Source organism: Ovis aries, chromosome 11 (assembly GCF_016772045.2).
Source record: "Ovis aries strain OAR_USU_Benz2616 breed Rambouillet chromosome 11, ARS-UI_Ramb_v3.0, whole genome shotgun sequence".
In the NCBI taxonomy this organism is placed as follows: Eukaryota; Metazoa; Chordata; class Mammalia; order Artiodactyla; family Bovidae; genus Ovis; species Ovis aries.
Window position 1 is genome coordinate 42,390,540 of NC_056064.1, and position 17,145 is coordinate 42,407,684.

General features: G+C 44.2%; 1 protein-coding gene across 7 annotated transcripts in view; it reads right to left on the minus strand.

The window, feature by feature from the left end:
• Positions 1-323: 323 nt before the first annotated feature.
• Positions 324-17,145, minus strand: part of RETREG3 (reticulophagy regulator family member 3) — a 65,696-nt gene continuing 48,874 nt past the window's right edge. For 4 of the 7 annotated variants that reach the window (XM_060395646.1, XM_060395643.1, XM_060395645.1 and 1 more), the window contains 7 exons: positions 8,627-8,733; positions 7,496-7,526; positions 6,463-6,589; positions 5,726-5,810; positions 4,771-4,908; positions 3,694-3,776; positions 324-3,040 (listed from right to left, as the gene is read on the minus strand). In XM_060395646.1, coding sequence (XP_060251629.1) covers positions 2,048-3,040; positions 3,694-3,776; positions 4,771-4,908; positions 5,726-5,810; positions 6,463-6,589; positions 7,496-7,526; positions 8,627-8,681 — 1,512 coding nt within the window. In that variant the 5' untranslated portion in view covers positions 8,682-8,733 and the 3' untranslated portion in view covers positions 324-2,047. Of the gene's footprint in view, positions 3,041-3,693; positions 3,777-4,770; positions 4,909-5,725; positions 5,811-6,173; positions 6,590-7,495; positions 7,527-8,626; positions 8,734-17,145 lie in introns of those variants that run through there. The other 3 variants (XM_004012940.6, XM_012186125.5, XM_060395647.1) reach the window with 3 other exon arrangements.

Genomic DNA, 17,145 nt, shown 5'->3' on the forward strand with positions numbered 1-17,145 from the left:
CTCTATTACCTCAAATCTCATTAGCCTTTGAAACCTGTACTTCTCTTCACACGTTTAGCGGACAGTATTAAGAATTAGAAATGCTGGAACTGCAGGTTAGATGCTGGCCAGGAGTGCCAGTTATGCTCCTATCTGGGCTTTCCTGGAGATGGGGGGTAGCCTACCATGGTGATTTTTCTGGCCGTCACAAAACAAAAAACCAAGGATGGGCAAGTGGGTCCCTCACACACTGGGCTTTCTTTGAGGCTGTCACCTCCTGTAACATCTCAGATTAGCAAGACCTTTCAAGGCTAAGACACCATTCAACGTAAGTCTCTTAAAGGTTGTTCTCATACAAGATTTATTCCCCAGCACCCTTCCCACCCACATCCCCATCCGGATTCACAGTGGAGGACTAAGGAGATTCAGAGCAGGATCCGCAGGTACAAAACACACCTTCCAAAGATTTTGCTCTCCTTCCTTTTCTCCCTCCTACCAACTCCCAAGGCTTGAAGCTACACACACTCATGCAAACGCACAAAATCCCACTCCTTTCCCACACCTCCTGTTTTCTTCCACATCAGAGCTCACCTGTAAGACATCTGGGCTCTGAGAAGAGAGGTGTCCTAAAGTCTGAGAACCCTAAAGTGAGGGAGAGGCTGTTACTCTAAACTTCACACAAAGGGAAGTGGCTGAATCAGACACCAAGCTCTTCTCTCCTCTCACCGTTGACTATTTTCACTCCCTGGCCTCTACCTTGTCCACCAACCAAGAGCAAACACGTTAGTGCACTCCCACTTGCAGCACGTGAAAACGGGCTCTGTCCAACATCCATCACCCAGGTGCAGGGTGTTGGAGGGAGTGGTCCCTGAGGATCAGCAAAGGGTTAATTTATGTGGAGGGAAAGATGATTAGGAGAATTCGGCTTGAGCTCTGATTGGGGAGGCATGGGTTTAGAACTAATGATCATTTTGTTTTTGTCTCACATGATTTTTACTAGGGGGAGTAGAACAGATACCCCATACAGGGGTTTCTGCTGATTACAGACACATCCTTGCTAACTGGGCTCATCTTAAAAGAGGCCCTGCCAAACTGGGCAGTTGAAAACAAAATTATTAAAGGAGCTGAACAGAGGGTAAGAAGAGCTGGTGCAAGAAGAGCTGGTGGCTCCTGGGATGAATGCCACTGAGCCGTCTGTAAAGTGCTACTCTGACATGGCCTGTGTGGGATTATTGCTTCTCCAGAGGAGGAGCAGGGGAAGGAACGGGAACATGGAAATAGGTATGGAATGGTATGGTATTGCTATGCTCGTTGCTCAGGCTGATGGGCAAATGGAGCCAGGGGTTAGCAGCACCAAAAATAATCAAGCAGCTCCAAAACAGTGAGTCAGTCTGGGAGCTACAGAGGCGTTCACCCTCCCAACCCACTGACCCCACAGCCCAAAGTAATGTGGAAGAGGCCCACCCACACCTCATGTTCACATTCTAAAACTTCACAAGCAAGATTCTGGAGCACTAGGGGGTAGGCCTCAAGAAATGAGGATGGGCTGAGGCAAGGGGAGCAGGCCTGCTCTGCAGAACCAAAGGACAAGTTTGCTTAGAAAAAAGCAAATCAACCATGGCTTAGCAAAAGAGGACAGTAAAACTCTTCCAGCTGCCTGACTTGGAGCTCTAGGGAGATGATAAATGGAGGGAGGAAGGAAAGGGATCTATTCACTGAGGGCCTCTGAGCACCCAGACCTAGAAGCATACAGCAGCATCCCCTCGAAAGGGAACCAATACCCTTGACTACTTTGTTCCCCAAAAGTACCACCATCCTGATGGAGAGAAGTGTCCCTCAGGGGAGCACACTCTCACTTCGGTGACTTGAGCTCAGATATCAGCATCTAGCTGATAGCAAGGGAGTGAGTATCTTCTCTGAGTAGGCCTCTGAGCATCAGCCAGGCCACAGTGCATACATATATAATTCAGAGAGTGGGACCTGGGTTCTTCCCTTGCCCCTTCACCTTAAGTGGAATGGGGAGAAAAAAAACTTAAACCACAGTGACCCCCCCAAAGGAAGTCTCTCCTCAGTGGCTCCTAGAACTGGCAGGGTCCAGCTGATTCAGCTCTGACTGGTCCAGAAGTTCAAAGTCATCCCCCTCAGCGTCAGTGTCCAGGTCTGAACTGGGTGCCCTGAGGACACCTCTGGTGGCTCTCCGGGGAGGTAGGCCAGAAGGGCCTGGCTGGGAGGCCCCTGACAGGGCCAGCTGGATCATGCCCTGTGAAACCAGGCTAGCAAGGTTGCTGGTAAGGTTGGATCCTGCAGGCAGGGCACCAAGCAAAAGCTCTGGCAGTGCGGCCTCTTCCCGGCTGGCAGGAGGGCCCTGAGACTCCTCGGCCCCCGGTGGGACCCGGTACATCAAGCTGGGCATCCCAATGCTGGTATCGTCCTCATCATCCAGGCCAGCAGGATCCACGTTAATGGAAGGGAAGTCTGGAAGGTCTCTGGCGAAGGATTCCTCTGGATCACTGTGACCATCTAGGTCTGGGAGAACAGAGGAGTGTCTGAGACATGGCAACTGCCTGGCCTTCCTGTGCCCCAGCCCCACCACGTCAGCCCCAAATAACCAGATGTTTCCAACTCTGGATTTCTGGCACTGGTCAGCCTTCCCGCTCCACTTATAGACTGCGGTTACCTTTACTGGCCAAAGAACTTCCCCTTTCTCTGCCGTGTCCCCCATGAGCTTTGATCCTGAGGCCACTAAGCGACTGAGGACTTCCAGGGGAGCAGCAGTGCCATCTGGCTGGAGCCATGCCCCTGAAGCTGCTCCGCCACCTAATCCACAGCTCGGAAAACAGGAGAGGCGGGGGTAGTGTCCCTGCTGCCTGCAAAGCTGAGCGGCAACAGTCAGAGCCAGTATCAACTTGGGTCCAAGGTTCCTCTCACCTTCAGAGCCTTCTGTTAGAGGTGTTTGGCCCCGTGAAAGGTTGAATGTACCGTTGTCTGTACAGGAGACCTCAGCATCCGAGTGCTCGGAGTCTGTGATGGCCAGTTCCCTGGCAACAGTGGAATCATCCAGCTGAGGAAAAGACAAGACCAACAAGCATGAAGAAACGGTGCCAGCAGAAACAGGTGCAGTTTGCCACTTACAGCTTCACCAGTGAGCTGGCCCCAAAGGCTACCCCTAAGGCTAACAGTGTAACCAGGCATGGATGGCAACTTTAGTCAGAATCCTGACCCCTTTCAGGCTGCTCCCCCAGGGAAAACACTCTTTTTCATTAATCTTGAGCCCAGGAAGGAAAGCAGCCTTGAGAGTCAACCAGCCACTTATACTCTGAAGCAAATAACTGACCGAGAGAATACTTTTCACAGGTGGCTGGGAGGATATGCACAGGTTACCGCTTGACCTAAGGCAAGCTGGGCTGTTTAAAGAGAGATCATGTCAGTTGCAGAAGTTCTGCCCTGATGGCAGGGGTTAAAAGGAGACGTGGAAGAGGGTGTGCTCGTCACCAGACTCAAACTGAGATCTACATACAAAGTCCCAATATAATACTAGCTTCTCTCCTCACTGCACTTGGGAGCAGGAAGGTCCTTGGAGAAAGGCAAGAAGCTGGGTCCTTAGAGAGCCCACAGTGAGCCTGGAAACCTGTTTACTGTCTAAACAGGAGTACCAGATGGTAAAAAAGGAGCTAAAAAGACTGGCCAGTGAGGCAGCTCCCACACCCCAGATACCTGAGGACAGAAGGCTGCAAGCTCCTCCTCGCTGTCACTGTGGTTGTCTGCAGCACGCTCTGGGTGGAGAGCTCTGCGACGCACTGTGTAGGAAGAGCAGAAGCCATGAACACCTTCCCTTGAGGGCAAACTCCCGCCCCCTTTGAATTTCAAAGGCATTAAAGTCAGAATACCAGAGAATGAACCCCTTAAACCTACAGAACGATGTCTGAGGAAGGAGCTGCCTAAGTGGCAAGGTAAGCTGATAACATGATAACACAGGAAAGAAACCCTTTTTGTTCTGGAGAGGTCAACTACCAGACTTGTCAACAAGCCTCAAGATCAGATATCAGTGTGAAAAGTGGACACTATCACAGAGAAGGCGAAGGGAGACACCCCACCTGGCTGAGTCAGGCTTTGAGGAGTGGTGCTGTTCAGCTGGCTGCGCCGGGCAGAGCCGGGCCTTGGCGCTCGTGTGCAGGGCTCTTAGAAGGCCAGGGCTTAATGCAGACCCAGCCTGACCGCACCACGGAAGAGAGGGAAAAGTCCGCTTGCCTGTTGCTTGTGGGTTGGAGGATCTCAGGCTAGTACACACCAGGCTTCAGAAGCCAGTTTTCAATCGCTTTGGGAAGGCAGCTTTCAGGAGTGAACAGAGGCCCAGCTGAGGAGTTTAAAAGACCTATTCTGCCCTTTACTAACCGTGAGCTTTAGTTTCCTCAACCAGAAAAGGAAAATACCACCCTCTTTTTAAGGGTGTTGTACAGACAACGTATGCAAAGCAGCCAGCTCAGTGCTTGGGCACATGGGACGTGCTTCATAAAAAGCAGCTAACACTGGGAATATCTTCACTGTCTTTTATATGACTTGGGAGAACTTTTCTCATATTTGTTTAAAATGGGAGTGTCTATAATTCCAAAGGGAAAAACTGGCAAGCCTGCAGAGATTTCCCTAGAGTAGATCATCACTTTTACCTACCACCCCCCTATACAGCAATCACATCCCACTTCTCCACGTTCAAGGACCTATGATGCCAAACCTCTGGGCTTCTCCTTCTCCCCAAACTGCCCAAATGGACGGGAGGTTCCCCTGGACACTTACATTGTCTCTCTCTCTGCTTGGACATCATGTAGCCACGAACGCTGAAGTCCAGCCGCTGCAGTGCGGGCTTCAGCCGCACATACACTCGGTCCCACAGCCGGTGGTACACAGCGAGGGGCCACATCATGACAGTGACAACTGAGAGGAGTGAGAAAGAGTGGTGAAATGGAGGAAGGGCTGCATACAGTCCTGACTGTCCCTCTGCCGTGTGTCCTTAGGGCTGGGACCCAGTGTGGAACGGTCCTGCCTAATTCTGCAGGTCATCTTCACGAGGTGAAGATCTGGGGTCAGAGACTTCTGTAGCCCCAACAGCGCCGTGCACAGTGGACTATGCTGCTGATGCATCAAGGGCAGAATCAGTGCTGTCACCTGCATATGGGTGTCACCGAGCATCAACAAGACCAGATGCTAACGACGCCTCGGCAGCCACACAACGTCATTCGAGCTTCTGCTATTTAATCACCAGGGTCATCACTGCTCAGTTCTTCCAGCCTCAGGTAGACAGAGTTCATGCCAATATGAAGTTAACTACATTTACAAAACTGCTCTGGGGGGGTGGGGGTGGGGGGGGGGAAGTGCTCCAGGTAAACAGAACCTAGTAACCTACAGAGTAAACAGAATCTAGAACAGAATCCTAAGAGTTATGTCCTACTGTTACACAATACACTGACTCTAAAAATTCCCTCCTGAAATAGGGACAGACAGTCCTTTCTTTATAACTGGTTAGTGGACCCTTGTCAGTTTCTAAAACTTGGTAAGAAAAGGAATTTATATGTGGGAGCTTGACACAGGTAAGAAGAAAGGTATTTTCATGACTCTAAACAGGACATGAAAATGAAAAAGGTCATTTCCTGGAGAACAAAAATATAAAAGTTCTCTCTCTAGACAAAGTTAGCTACAGCTAGAAAAGCTATGAGTATGTTAAGCTTGTGGGGGAGGTATATACCATACTTACGAATTAAGTAGGAGAGCAGGAGCCCAGGGATGTAGCGGCCCAAGACAGCCAAAAAGGTCAGTATCCCACAGCTCAGCAAGCAGAACTAGGGATGTCAGGAAACAATATTAAGTTTCTGCCATATGGCAGGGGATGGGGTGGGGATGTGGGGCAGGTAAGATGGAGATGTGATTGAAATGATTTTTTATGACCTCTGAATAAAGCATGGACATGTCAGAATGACATGTACCTAGCCACTGCTGCTGCTGGTGATTCTGCTGGGGAGGAAAGGGAGCATGTCCACTTCTATTCAAACTCTTCTCACATGGCTAACCCCACAGGGCTGCACCTTTCGTGCTGGGAAATGGTTTGAATAGGACTGAGCCAAAAATTCTCTCTGAAAACAAGTGCTGGTGGTGGGCTTTTTTTAAGGCAAAGTAAAATAAAATGAAAAAACTCAACCACTTACCACATGTTTAATATGACACAGAATGCACACAAGCAAGCTTTCTTTCCCATCTTGGGGCAGGAAGATGGCCTAATCTAAGTGGCAAGCACCTGAAGGAGTCACCGAGTTCTTGCCTTAGTCCTAGTGGCTGGTCAGAAGCCCCTTCCTATGACTTCCCTTGTCTCTACCAGCACCATGGTCTTTTCGTTCTTGAATGAGGATAGGTAGTAAAAGGTAAAAGGGCTGTTTCAGTTTAGCATGAACTGAACTGAGAAGCCAGAAATAAGAGTGAAAAAGGGAAGAGTCTTACCTTGCCTGGGTTTTGCTTTTTGAAAAGCAAAAGATTCCTTATGAAAATGGTCCCACTAACCCAGACTTCAGCTACGTGGTGGCAGAGCTCGGGCACGCTGAGCAACCGAGGGTGCACAAAACCCCAGCTATGGGAAAGAGAAGGGGGAGCTGTGAAAGGAGGGTGCTGAGGGTTCCCCCCCATCTCACTGTGAAGGCAGCCGATGGTTCCGGGTTTAAATAGGGGCTGGGGAGTGGCTAGCCCGAGGTGCTCTAGAGGTGAAGCACGACTTTCTTCTTGGCTCTCCAGGTTGAAACTTGAATTTAAGGACTAGGAGGGCAAACTTGTTCTGACACCTCCACCCTGAGCCAGCAGCCCAATCCACATGTGTAAACCTGCCACCAGCTCCTAGGCCCTTTGTGCTTAAAAGCATCTTTCCTGTGCTCAGACTATTGCAATTCACTGTGATTGCAATCCAGGAGAAAACGTAAAGCACAGTCTGACAGCACTGCGGCAGGTGAGGTGGAGCCAATGGATGTGCCCCTTAGAGAGAAAACAAATAAAACAAAACCAAAACAAACCCAGCAGAGACAATCCAACATATGACATGAATGAACTGAAAAATGAAAGCAGGAGCTGTAAGCCACAAGAGGGATCTTTGGCTTGCTGATGCCAGAAACGAATGTGTTTTCTGACCAGGAACTTTAAACGGCCAAAGTTCACAGAAAACACTAAATGGCCTGGTTTTTATAAAAGCCAGAGACAAATGAGGTAAGTTGCCTCTAAGTTTTTACACAGGCTGCATAATTTCTTGGTACGTCAGCACGCTAATGCTGCTTTCTCAGAAATGTCTCTTACAAGTACCACAGGACACTGAGCATCTCAACCTACTGCTGCCTGAACTTTAGGATTTGTTAAAATGATTATTTGCAACAGACTAGGTTCTCAGCTTCTAATGTGTATCCAAAACATGGAGTTAACAACCTGTAACCAGAATATTACAACAAGAGAATCAATCAGAGCAACAAAAAGGGATTTAATTAGCATTCCATACCTCTCATTGTCTAACGCGTCGGGTCTTGGCACTACAATATTAAAACAAACACCAGCATTAGTTGGTAGGGAAAACAAAACATGAAAATGTTAGGCTGTTGGTCTGATAGCTCAAGTTTTAATAGGTTTGGAGAAAAGGAAAAACAGTAACAGCCAATAAAAAGGAGACACCATGTTACAGCGCCAGTTAGGGAGCTACAGACAAGGAAGTGAGGGCGATGCCCGCTCATTTCTCCGGCAGGATGGGGTGGGAGCGCAAACGGCGCATTAGGGCCCCTTCTGATTACTGCAGCTGAGAGCCTAGGTGCACACAAAGAGTTCATCCCACCCACCCCTCAAGTGTGTCTGGGTTGCTCGTATGCATCAATGTGTGCCAGGTCATGAGGGCATGTTATGACTATTTTAACTCTGGAAACCTGCTATTCAAAAGAGACCCATTAACTACAATCAGTGACGAAAGGTCTTCTGACATTCACCAGCCCTAGGACAGGTGGGTGAACTATATGATTCCTTGAAGTCTCTGCGAAATAGGATGGTAATGTATTTAAAAACTGTACCCTCTGGTTTGAATATTCTGCCAGCACTTCAAAAAATAACGTGTTCAACCTACATCAATTTTCCTCACTCTCACTCTCCACCCAAACCAACTGCCCAGCCTGCCGCTGCCTACCTCTGCTAACTGTAACGCCACTCTTACTCCTCTCCTCGCTCCAAAATCCCAAAGCTGCTGTTATTCCTTACTCCCCTAACCTCCTATTTATCAGTATTTTTAAACAATTTAAAAGAAATTCCTGAGAGGCAAATTGATACTGCCTTGGTAACGATGCAGTAACCAGTGAGGAAAATTATTTAACAACTTAAGGACTATTTATTCCTCACGCCAATTATGAAAGAAAGGATATCTCAGGTGGTGGATACAGATTTCCTGAGCTTCACAACAATGGGAAGGACAGAACTCAGTTCTAAGGAACTGGGGGTGGGGCACTAGCCCTTCAAGTGTCTCCTAAAGCAAATAATTCAGACTTCAAAAGCTATTCCCAGCTTCACATACTCCTCCAGAAACTCCTAAAACTACAGGTAAAAATGACGGACAATTTCTGGTTCAGAATGTTCCAAATCCTACCAAGCTCACCTTTTATTTCAGGCCAGATTTTGTTCTTCCATTGATCTATACACACAATAATCATTGAGCTGAATGCAAGTAAAAACACAAGACGAAGGGATGTCAAGGCAAAGAACCTAAAGGGAAGGAAAAAGAGAAGATCATTATCCACTTAAGCTAATTTCATAAAAGACCATATGTGCACTACTGGTTCTGTGGTAAACAGACTTAAGCGCTAGCTATACACCTTGAGAAAAATCACTTAAAGTCAATGGACTTTAGCTATTTTACCTACAGTGTAGAGATAAGAATTTGCTTCTGCAAAGGCAAATGACTAAATCAAATAAACTAAGAGCCGCTTTCAACTTTCAAGTCTGTGATTCTATTAATTTCAAGAAGAAATTCATCTTTTTTCTTGTCTGTTTTCTGCCATACTGCATGGCTTATGGGATCTGAGTTCCCCAACCAGTGACTGAACCTGGGCCCTTAGCAGTTAAAGCTCAGAGTCCTAACCACTGGACAGCCAGGGAATCCCCAAAATTAATTCTCGAACTGAACAAGTTGTTTTGATGAAAACATCTTTCTATAAAATTAGACCCTGGTTCAGGGCAATAAACTGACAGAGGTGCATTAAAGAACAGCTAACTCAATCAGACATCCTTTTTCAGATAAAGGAACAAAGGCTCAAAAAAGTGAACCACCTTGGTCAAGGACACATAGAAAGTGAGCACTAAAGCTCCATCTAAAAACCAGTTCTTCAGAATTGACATCAACCCTTCTCAAACTTCCCAGAAAACCTGACTCATTTAATGAGGAGAACATTACTGATACCAAAGCCAGACAAAACACTACAAGGAAACTGCAGTCCAATACACGTTATGAATATAGAGGCAAAAATCCTCAATAAAATATTATCAACATGAATTCAGCAGCATAGTAAAAGGATTTTATACACCATGACTAATTCTAGGCATTTATCCCAGGAACGCAAGGGTGGTTCAAGATACAAAAATCAACAACTGTAATGTATCGCATTAACAGAATGAAGGAAAAGCTAATTATTATTTGAAGGAATAAATATGGTTGCATAAAGAGATGTTTACAAAAAAATTGGGGAAATCAGAACACTGACAGTAGATCTGAAAATGTTAAGGAATTATTGTTAATTTGGGGGGATATGATGATATTATGGAAGTTATGTTTTTAAAGAGTCCCTATCTTTTAGAGATACATACTAAGATATTTATGAATGAAATGACGTATTTGGGATTTCTGTCAAAACAATAGCCTGCCAAGGGGCAAAGGATGTGAAAGAAGAAGAAATAAGACTGACTGTGAGTTCTTCACTGCTGAAGCTGGGTGATGAGTACATGAAATTCTTTATGCTGTCCTCTCTACTTCTGTATATATTTAAAATCTTTCACAATAAAATTTTTTTTCAAAAAAAAAAAAAAAAAGACTGGTTCTTATGAGTCTTTCTATGATCCAAGTCAAAAGCCTTCAGGGCAGTGCCCTGCAGAGTGTCTGTAGTCCAGTGATCTTACCAGACTGTCAGGAAGTAAGTACAGAAACTGAAAGCAAGAATTTAGTAATTTTTATAGCAATCTGACCACGTAATTTCGAACATAAGGATATATTTGGGTTTGTATTTTGTGTGCCCTTTTAACTTATCTAGTAACTTATTTATATTGTATTTTACAAAAATATTGATCAGATATAGACCGGGGAAAATGACAACACTAGTCCTTCACTGAAGATGGTTTGAGAAACAACTAAGATCTTTGTTGTTGTTGTTTAGTTGCTAAGTTGTGTCCGACTCTTTGCAAATCCATGGACTGTAACCCACCAGGCTACTCTGTCCGTGGGATTTCCCAGTCAAGAACTGGAGTGGGTTGCCATTTCCTTCTCCAGGGATCTTAACAACCCAGGAATCAAACCCGCGTCTCCTGCACTGACAGGCAGATTCTTTACCACTGAGCCACCAAGGAACTGAGGGAGGCCAAATGCATCACCAGAGAAGCAGTTCAACAGGGCAGTGAGGTATGGCTTTTAAAGCTAGATTGACTCGAGTCTATTCTCTGAACAGGCACTCTTAGTTGTATGACTCTGAGTAACTTAGCTTAAACCTCCTTAAGCCTCAGTTTCCTCATCTATATGTGATATTAACAATAATAAATCATGCAGGACTGTTTGTAGGTATTAGAAACAACATACGTAAATCACTTATAAAAGTATCATAGTTGGCTTCCCTGGTGCTCAGTGGTAAAGAATCCGCCTGCCAATGCAGAAGAGATAGAGTCAACCTCTGGTCCAGGAAGATCCCACACGCTGTGGAGCAACCAAGCCTGTGCGCCACAGCTACTGAGCCTGCGCTCTGGAGCACGGGAGCTGCAGCTACTGAGCCCATATGCCCTAGGGCCCGTGCTCCTCAACCGGAACAGGCCACTGTAATGACGAGCCTGGGCACCTCAACTAGACAGAGTAGCCCCTGCTCACCGACACTTGAGAAAAGCCTGCACGTCCACAAAGACCCAGCAGAGGCAAATATAAACAAATAAAACTATCTTTTAAAATACCATGGTTGATCTTGCTAAAAAGACAAGAAAATACAAACAAGGCACCTATATATGCCCAATATATATGTCCTATTCAATTTTACAAAGGAGCAGTGTTATTAGCTATCATCACAGCAACTGATCAAACGAGAATAAGGATGACCAAGAGATCATTCATGGTTATAAACGATCTCATCTTCTCAATACAACACATGACCTAATGACCTGACATATTCACAGAATACCATACTAAGAGTATAATCCTTTTTTTTTTTTGTAAAGCTGCATCTGTGTGTATCTATGAATACACATATGCATGCAGGGACTGTCAGAGGAACTTTAATTTTGGTCTCTAGATGTTTTGCACTGTTTTCAATAAACATGAATCCATGTTATGTATTTTAAACAACACAAAAAGTGAGGGATGGAAGAAACCAAGAACTTAGAGAAACCCAGTCATTCATGGCAACCCTATTCCAGTATTTCCACCCCATCACTTCAAGGATACTGTAATTATACACGAAATTAAAGAATGAAAGTAGTTTAACAGGAGTAAGCCTCAAGAGCTGCCCCAAGGCCATTAATCTTCTCTCCAAAGCCAGTTCATCACCTCAACAAACAAGGAAGTTTAACAAGGCCAGGGATAAGGGCTGAGAGCATCTTGCTCCCCCGAGCTGTTGCTTCTATGTCCCAGCAGCACGATGTGGCACGACTCTCTGTTCTCTGAAGTACCTGGGAGGGCTCTTGAGGGAGGCAATCCAGACTGTCTGCAATTTCCACTTTCCAGATCACAACTGCTAATGCAAATACAAACTGGGGTAGAGAAAGGATACTAAACTTTCCTAAGAAACGTCAGTTTTTCAAAGATGATGGCAATAAAAATACAGTTTCTCGAAGAGCTGAACTCTTTCAGTAGTCTGTTCGAGCCCCCACCTATGCTTCAACTCAATTCAAACATTTATTAATTGCCTACTATATGCTGAGGCCTTATGGTAAGTAGGCCAGTTACAGAAAAGAGTAACACATGGACCTTATTCTCAAGTGGATTTATGTCAGTACATGTTTGTAACATAGCATGTAAGATAACAATAACAATGAGGACATCTAAGCTGGGATTTGAAATGGTAGGACAACACAGGAAAAGAGTGTGAGAAAGGAGAGGATATTCAGAGAGGGAGAACAGCCAGCTGGCATAACATATTTAGGGAACTACAAGTAGTCTGACAGAACTCAAACATAAAGAACAGAGGGAGAGGATGAGTATGGGGAGAGAGGAAGAAGTCAGATTATGAGGGACCCTTTATGACAAAGGGTACTGAATTTTATCCTGCACATAAAGATGAATCAGCAAAGAGTTTTACACATGGTATATTTGCTGGATCATGAAGGCTAAAACTGTGAGCACCTTCTTGAACCAGATTAATCCCAGTCAATAATGCAATTTTAGAGCCAGACATAGGATAACCTTTCCTTGAACAAGCCAACGCAGAAATTTAAGAGGAAGAAAAGCTTTTCTGCGAATGAAAGTCGCTCAGTCATGTCTGACTCTTTGTGACCCCAGAGACTATACAGTCCATGGAATTCTCCAGGCCAACTGCATTACTGACCAGGAAATCTGGTTCAAGAAGATGCTCACAGTTTTAGCCTTCATGATCCAGCAAATATACCATGTGTAAAACTCTTTGCTGATTCATCTTTATGTGCAGGATAAAATTCAGTACCCTTTGTCATAAAAGGTCCCTCATGATCTGGAGTGGGTAGCTTTTCCCTTCTCCAGGGGATCTTCCCAACCCAGGGACTGAACCCAGGTCTCCCACATTGCAGGTGGATTCTTTACCAGTTGAGTCACAAGGGAAGCCCAAGAACAGTGGGGTGGAAATCCCTTCTCCAGCAGATCTTCCCAACCCAGGAATCCAACCAGGTATCCTGCATTGCAGGTGGATTCTTTACTAACGGAGCTGTGAGGGAAGCCCCAGGTAAAATAACAATTCTTGGAAAAATAGCTTCTTCCATATAGATAAAATCTTAATTAATGGAAAGTTCACCTCAAACCACTAGAGTTGACCTCTTCAAGGTACCTGCATGCATGCATGCTAAGTCACTTCAGTTGTGTCTGACTCTATGGGACCCTATGGACCCTGCCAGGCTCCTCTGTCCATGGGATTCTCCAGGCAAGAGTACTGGAGTGGGTTGCCATTTCCTCCTCGAGGGGATCTTCCCAATCCAGGAATTGAACCAGCATCTCTTACATCTTCTGCACTAGCAGATAAGCTTCTTATCACTAGCACCACCTGCGAAGCCCCCTCCAAGGTACCTGAAAGTGAAACTGCAAGTTGCTCAGTGTGTCCAGCTCTGTGACCCCATGGACTGTATAGTCCATGGAATTCTCCAGGCCAGAATACTAGAGTGGGCAGCCTTTCCCTTCTCCAGGGGATCTTCCCAACCCAGGGATTGAACCCAGGTCTCCCACATTGCAGGTGGATTCTTTACCAGCTGAGCCACCAGGGAAGCCCAAGAATACTGGAGTGGGACGCCTATCCCTTCTCCAGCAGATCTTCCCAACCCAGGAATCGAACCGGGGTCTCCTGCATTGCAGGCGGATTCTTTACCAACTGAGCCATCAGGGAAGACAATATCAAATGTTATTAATTCCTTTAGGGGTCTTTTATTTTATGGAGGTAACTTGGATGTGACAGAGGATGAGATGGTTGGATGGCATCACTAACTCAATGGACATGAGTTTGAGTAGGCTCTGGGAGTTGGTGATAGACAAGGAAGCCTGGCGTGCTGAAGTCCATGGGATTGCAAAGAGTCAGATACGACTGAGCGACTGAACTGAACTGCATTGGAGGCCTACCTGTTAAAAAAATAACCAACTCTGCAACTATGTACAAGGACAAGACATAATTGAAGATAAAGGACTTGTGAGATTGGTATAAGTAAGGAATGAAGACAAATAAGGGAGGATTCCTCTGGATTAGTTTCGTCCTCCAATGTCTATTTCTGCAAGCCAGAAAATTCACATACAGATATAACAGTGTACAAGCTGGATAAGACAACATGCAAAACATTTTTTCAGCAACTATAATCATCATGAGAACTTTCCAACTTAGCAAAAACAACTACAATTGCAGTCAACTCTGGATATTCACGGGCTTCCCTTGTAGCTCAGTCGGTAATCACATGTGAACTATTTAATTTGATTATTGCCCACAGCCCATTACTCCTTCTACCAACTGTAGAAGGCTCACAACAGACTTTTCCTTAATGATATTTACTTTTTTTAATTTCTAATGGCAAGCATGTTTGTAGAAGAAATTTCAGAAAATATAGTTCATAATTAAGGAAGAAAATAACAATAAAATTAATACACTATTACCAGTCTGACAAAAAAAATTTTTTTTTACCCTAAATCTGGTCAAGCCTCTAGATTTAGCTACCAATTTATAGGAAACACACAGAAGAGCACAGAGGAATGTGTTAAGCCACAGGGATGCAATCAGCAAAATACAATCTGTCGGACACTTTACAGGACAAACTGGTTTCTTGCCTCAAAACAAGAAAGGAGGAGGTGGAAAAGAACTGGGGTATAGAACACACAAAATTGGCCAAGAACTGAACAGTTTTAAAGCTAGGTACATGGCGATACATAATATTATTCTGCCTGCTTATATATATGTTCTCCAATTTTCCACAGTAAAAAGCTTAAAAAATAAATAACTCATTATCCATACACATATCCCAAAATATCAAGAGAGATTATTCCCTTCAGTTAAAAAAATATTCACATATAAAATACTCCATGGAAGGATACAGGCTACCTGGTTTCAAAACGTTCTCCTTCATTTAAAAATCCACAGATATGTTTTCCTTTATCACCAGAAAAGCACTGACAACTTGAGGATGATTAATTACATCATACACAGACACAATTAGTTTTTAAACCTTTCCCTAATTGAACTGAGATGCTTACAATTTTTAAGGTAATAAAACTCTGTATCACTGAGCATAAATCTGACCTTACTTATGATTACTTTAAATGGAAGTACTAGATCAAAAACCACTAACTATTTTAACAGCATTACAGAGATACAGTTTGCATACCGTAAAATATACCTTGTAGACAGTCAAATTCAGTGTTTTTTGGTATCTCAGAGTTGCAACTATCATAATTATCTGATTTAGAACATTTTAATCACCCCCCAAAAAACCCCATGCCGGTTAGCAATCACTCCTCATTTCTCCCAAGCCCTTGAAAAGGTAGTAACTTTTTAAGTGTCTTAATACTGTTGCCAAATTAATTTCCAGAAAGGCTGTCAAATTCATATTCCTGCCAACCATACACCAGATTTTCCATATTTTGGCCAGAATTAAATATTATCATTTTTAAAAACCTAATAAGCAGAAATTAGTAACTCACTGCCACTTATACTAGATTTTTTATTATTAATGAGTAAAAATGTATATATCCATTGGGTTATTATTATTTGTTTTGTCCTTTTATAAATTATACACCCCCTTTACTAGGGGCTAAAATTCAATTAACTATAAGTCTAAATAAAATATTTATTAGAAAAACAATCTGGTATCCAGAAGTCATGAGGAATTCCAAAAAGAAACAATTTTTTGAGGTCAACTATGATTGTCATCATTGGTATCGGTAACTTAGAGTCTGCTATAATCATAAACAAAAGAAAGATCACATGTCTATTTTCAATCAAAGAAGATACTATTTCTGGGTTTCTTTGTTATTACAGAGTAAGCTTCTCTCAGCGGCACTTCAGAACAAAGCAGCCCATCCTATAGGGACAGAAAGCCCATTATTGTACAGCACTTTCGGCTGTCTGGTTAATGAGCCAGTCACTGGTAAATTAGAAAGAAAAAAAAGTAACGTAACCTGTATCGTGTAGCGCTGGTTGCTGCCTGTACAAAACCAGAAATGAAACCAGCTAGCTGCAAACGACCCACCTTATGTTAATGGACAGAAAGCACCCAATCTTAAAATCAGAACAGATAAAAACTTTTGGCAAAACAGAGGCAAAAAGGAAAATAAAAAAAGGAAGCCAAGGCATCTCTGGGAATCCTCCCTGCTCAGAGAGACAGTGAAGGACTAGGAAGCCTGGCATGCTACACTTCATGGGGGAGCAAAGAGCTGGACACAACTTAGCGACTGAGCAACAAGGCATCTCTGGGAGTCCTTCCTGCTACCAAAGGCAAGAACCCTCCAAAGACCATCATCAGAAACATCTGCTCAACAGATTGCATCTGAAATTTGATGTATAGATTTTTTTTTTCCCACAGAATAAATGCCTCTACTTAATAGGCCCTCCCTTCCATTTCCTATCTCTCACTATTTCCCCCTCCTCAAATTCTAACCTTTTAAATCAGCATTGCTGTAAATCACTTCTTGGGTCATTTTTTAACTTGGGGGTATTTTTCCTGGGGGGCGGGAGGGGCAGGGAGGGGAATCACCTTTTCCCATTGTGAAAACAAGAAATTTCCTAATACCCCCTAAAATATAGTATGGTTAACTCAGACTAGTGACTCTAAAAACAGATCCCAACAGAGATCTTATCAAAGAGGAAAAAAAGTCTGTGGACTGCTCTAAATCAATATTCCTAACCACCTAGAATCACAGAATGTGAAAACCTGGAAAGGAGCTCAGCAATCATCTGCCCCCGGCCCCCAGTCCCCTACCACCTTGAACCATGTGCTTTTCATAGGAGGCAGTGCAAGGGCTTAGAGTTCATACTCCTTTCCAGGGCTCCTTTATCCTTCCCTTATCTCCTAGGAATGAGTCCAGCCAAAAGTTAATAAAACCTGTTTTTTTCTTATCCTGTCAGGATAGATTCTTGCTGACTCAGATATTCTTCCCCCAAATCACTCATTTACAGGTGCTGTTAAGGCTAACAAAAATACAGGCCTGATATTGATAAGGAAGGCCTGATATCCCTGTTGTTATACTAGAGAAAATAACATATAAGTGACAAGGAA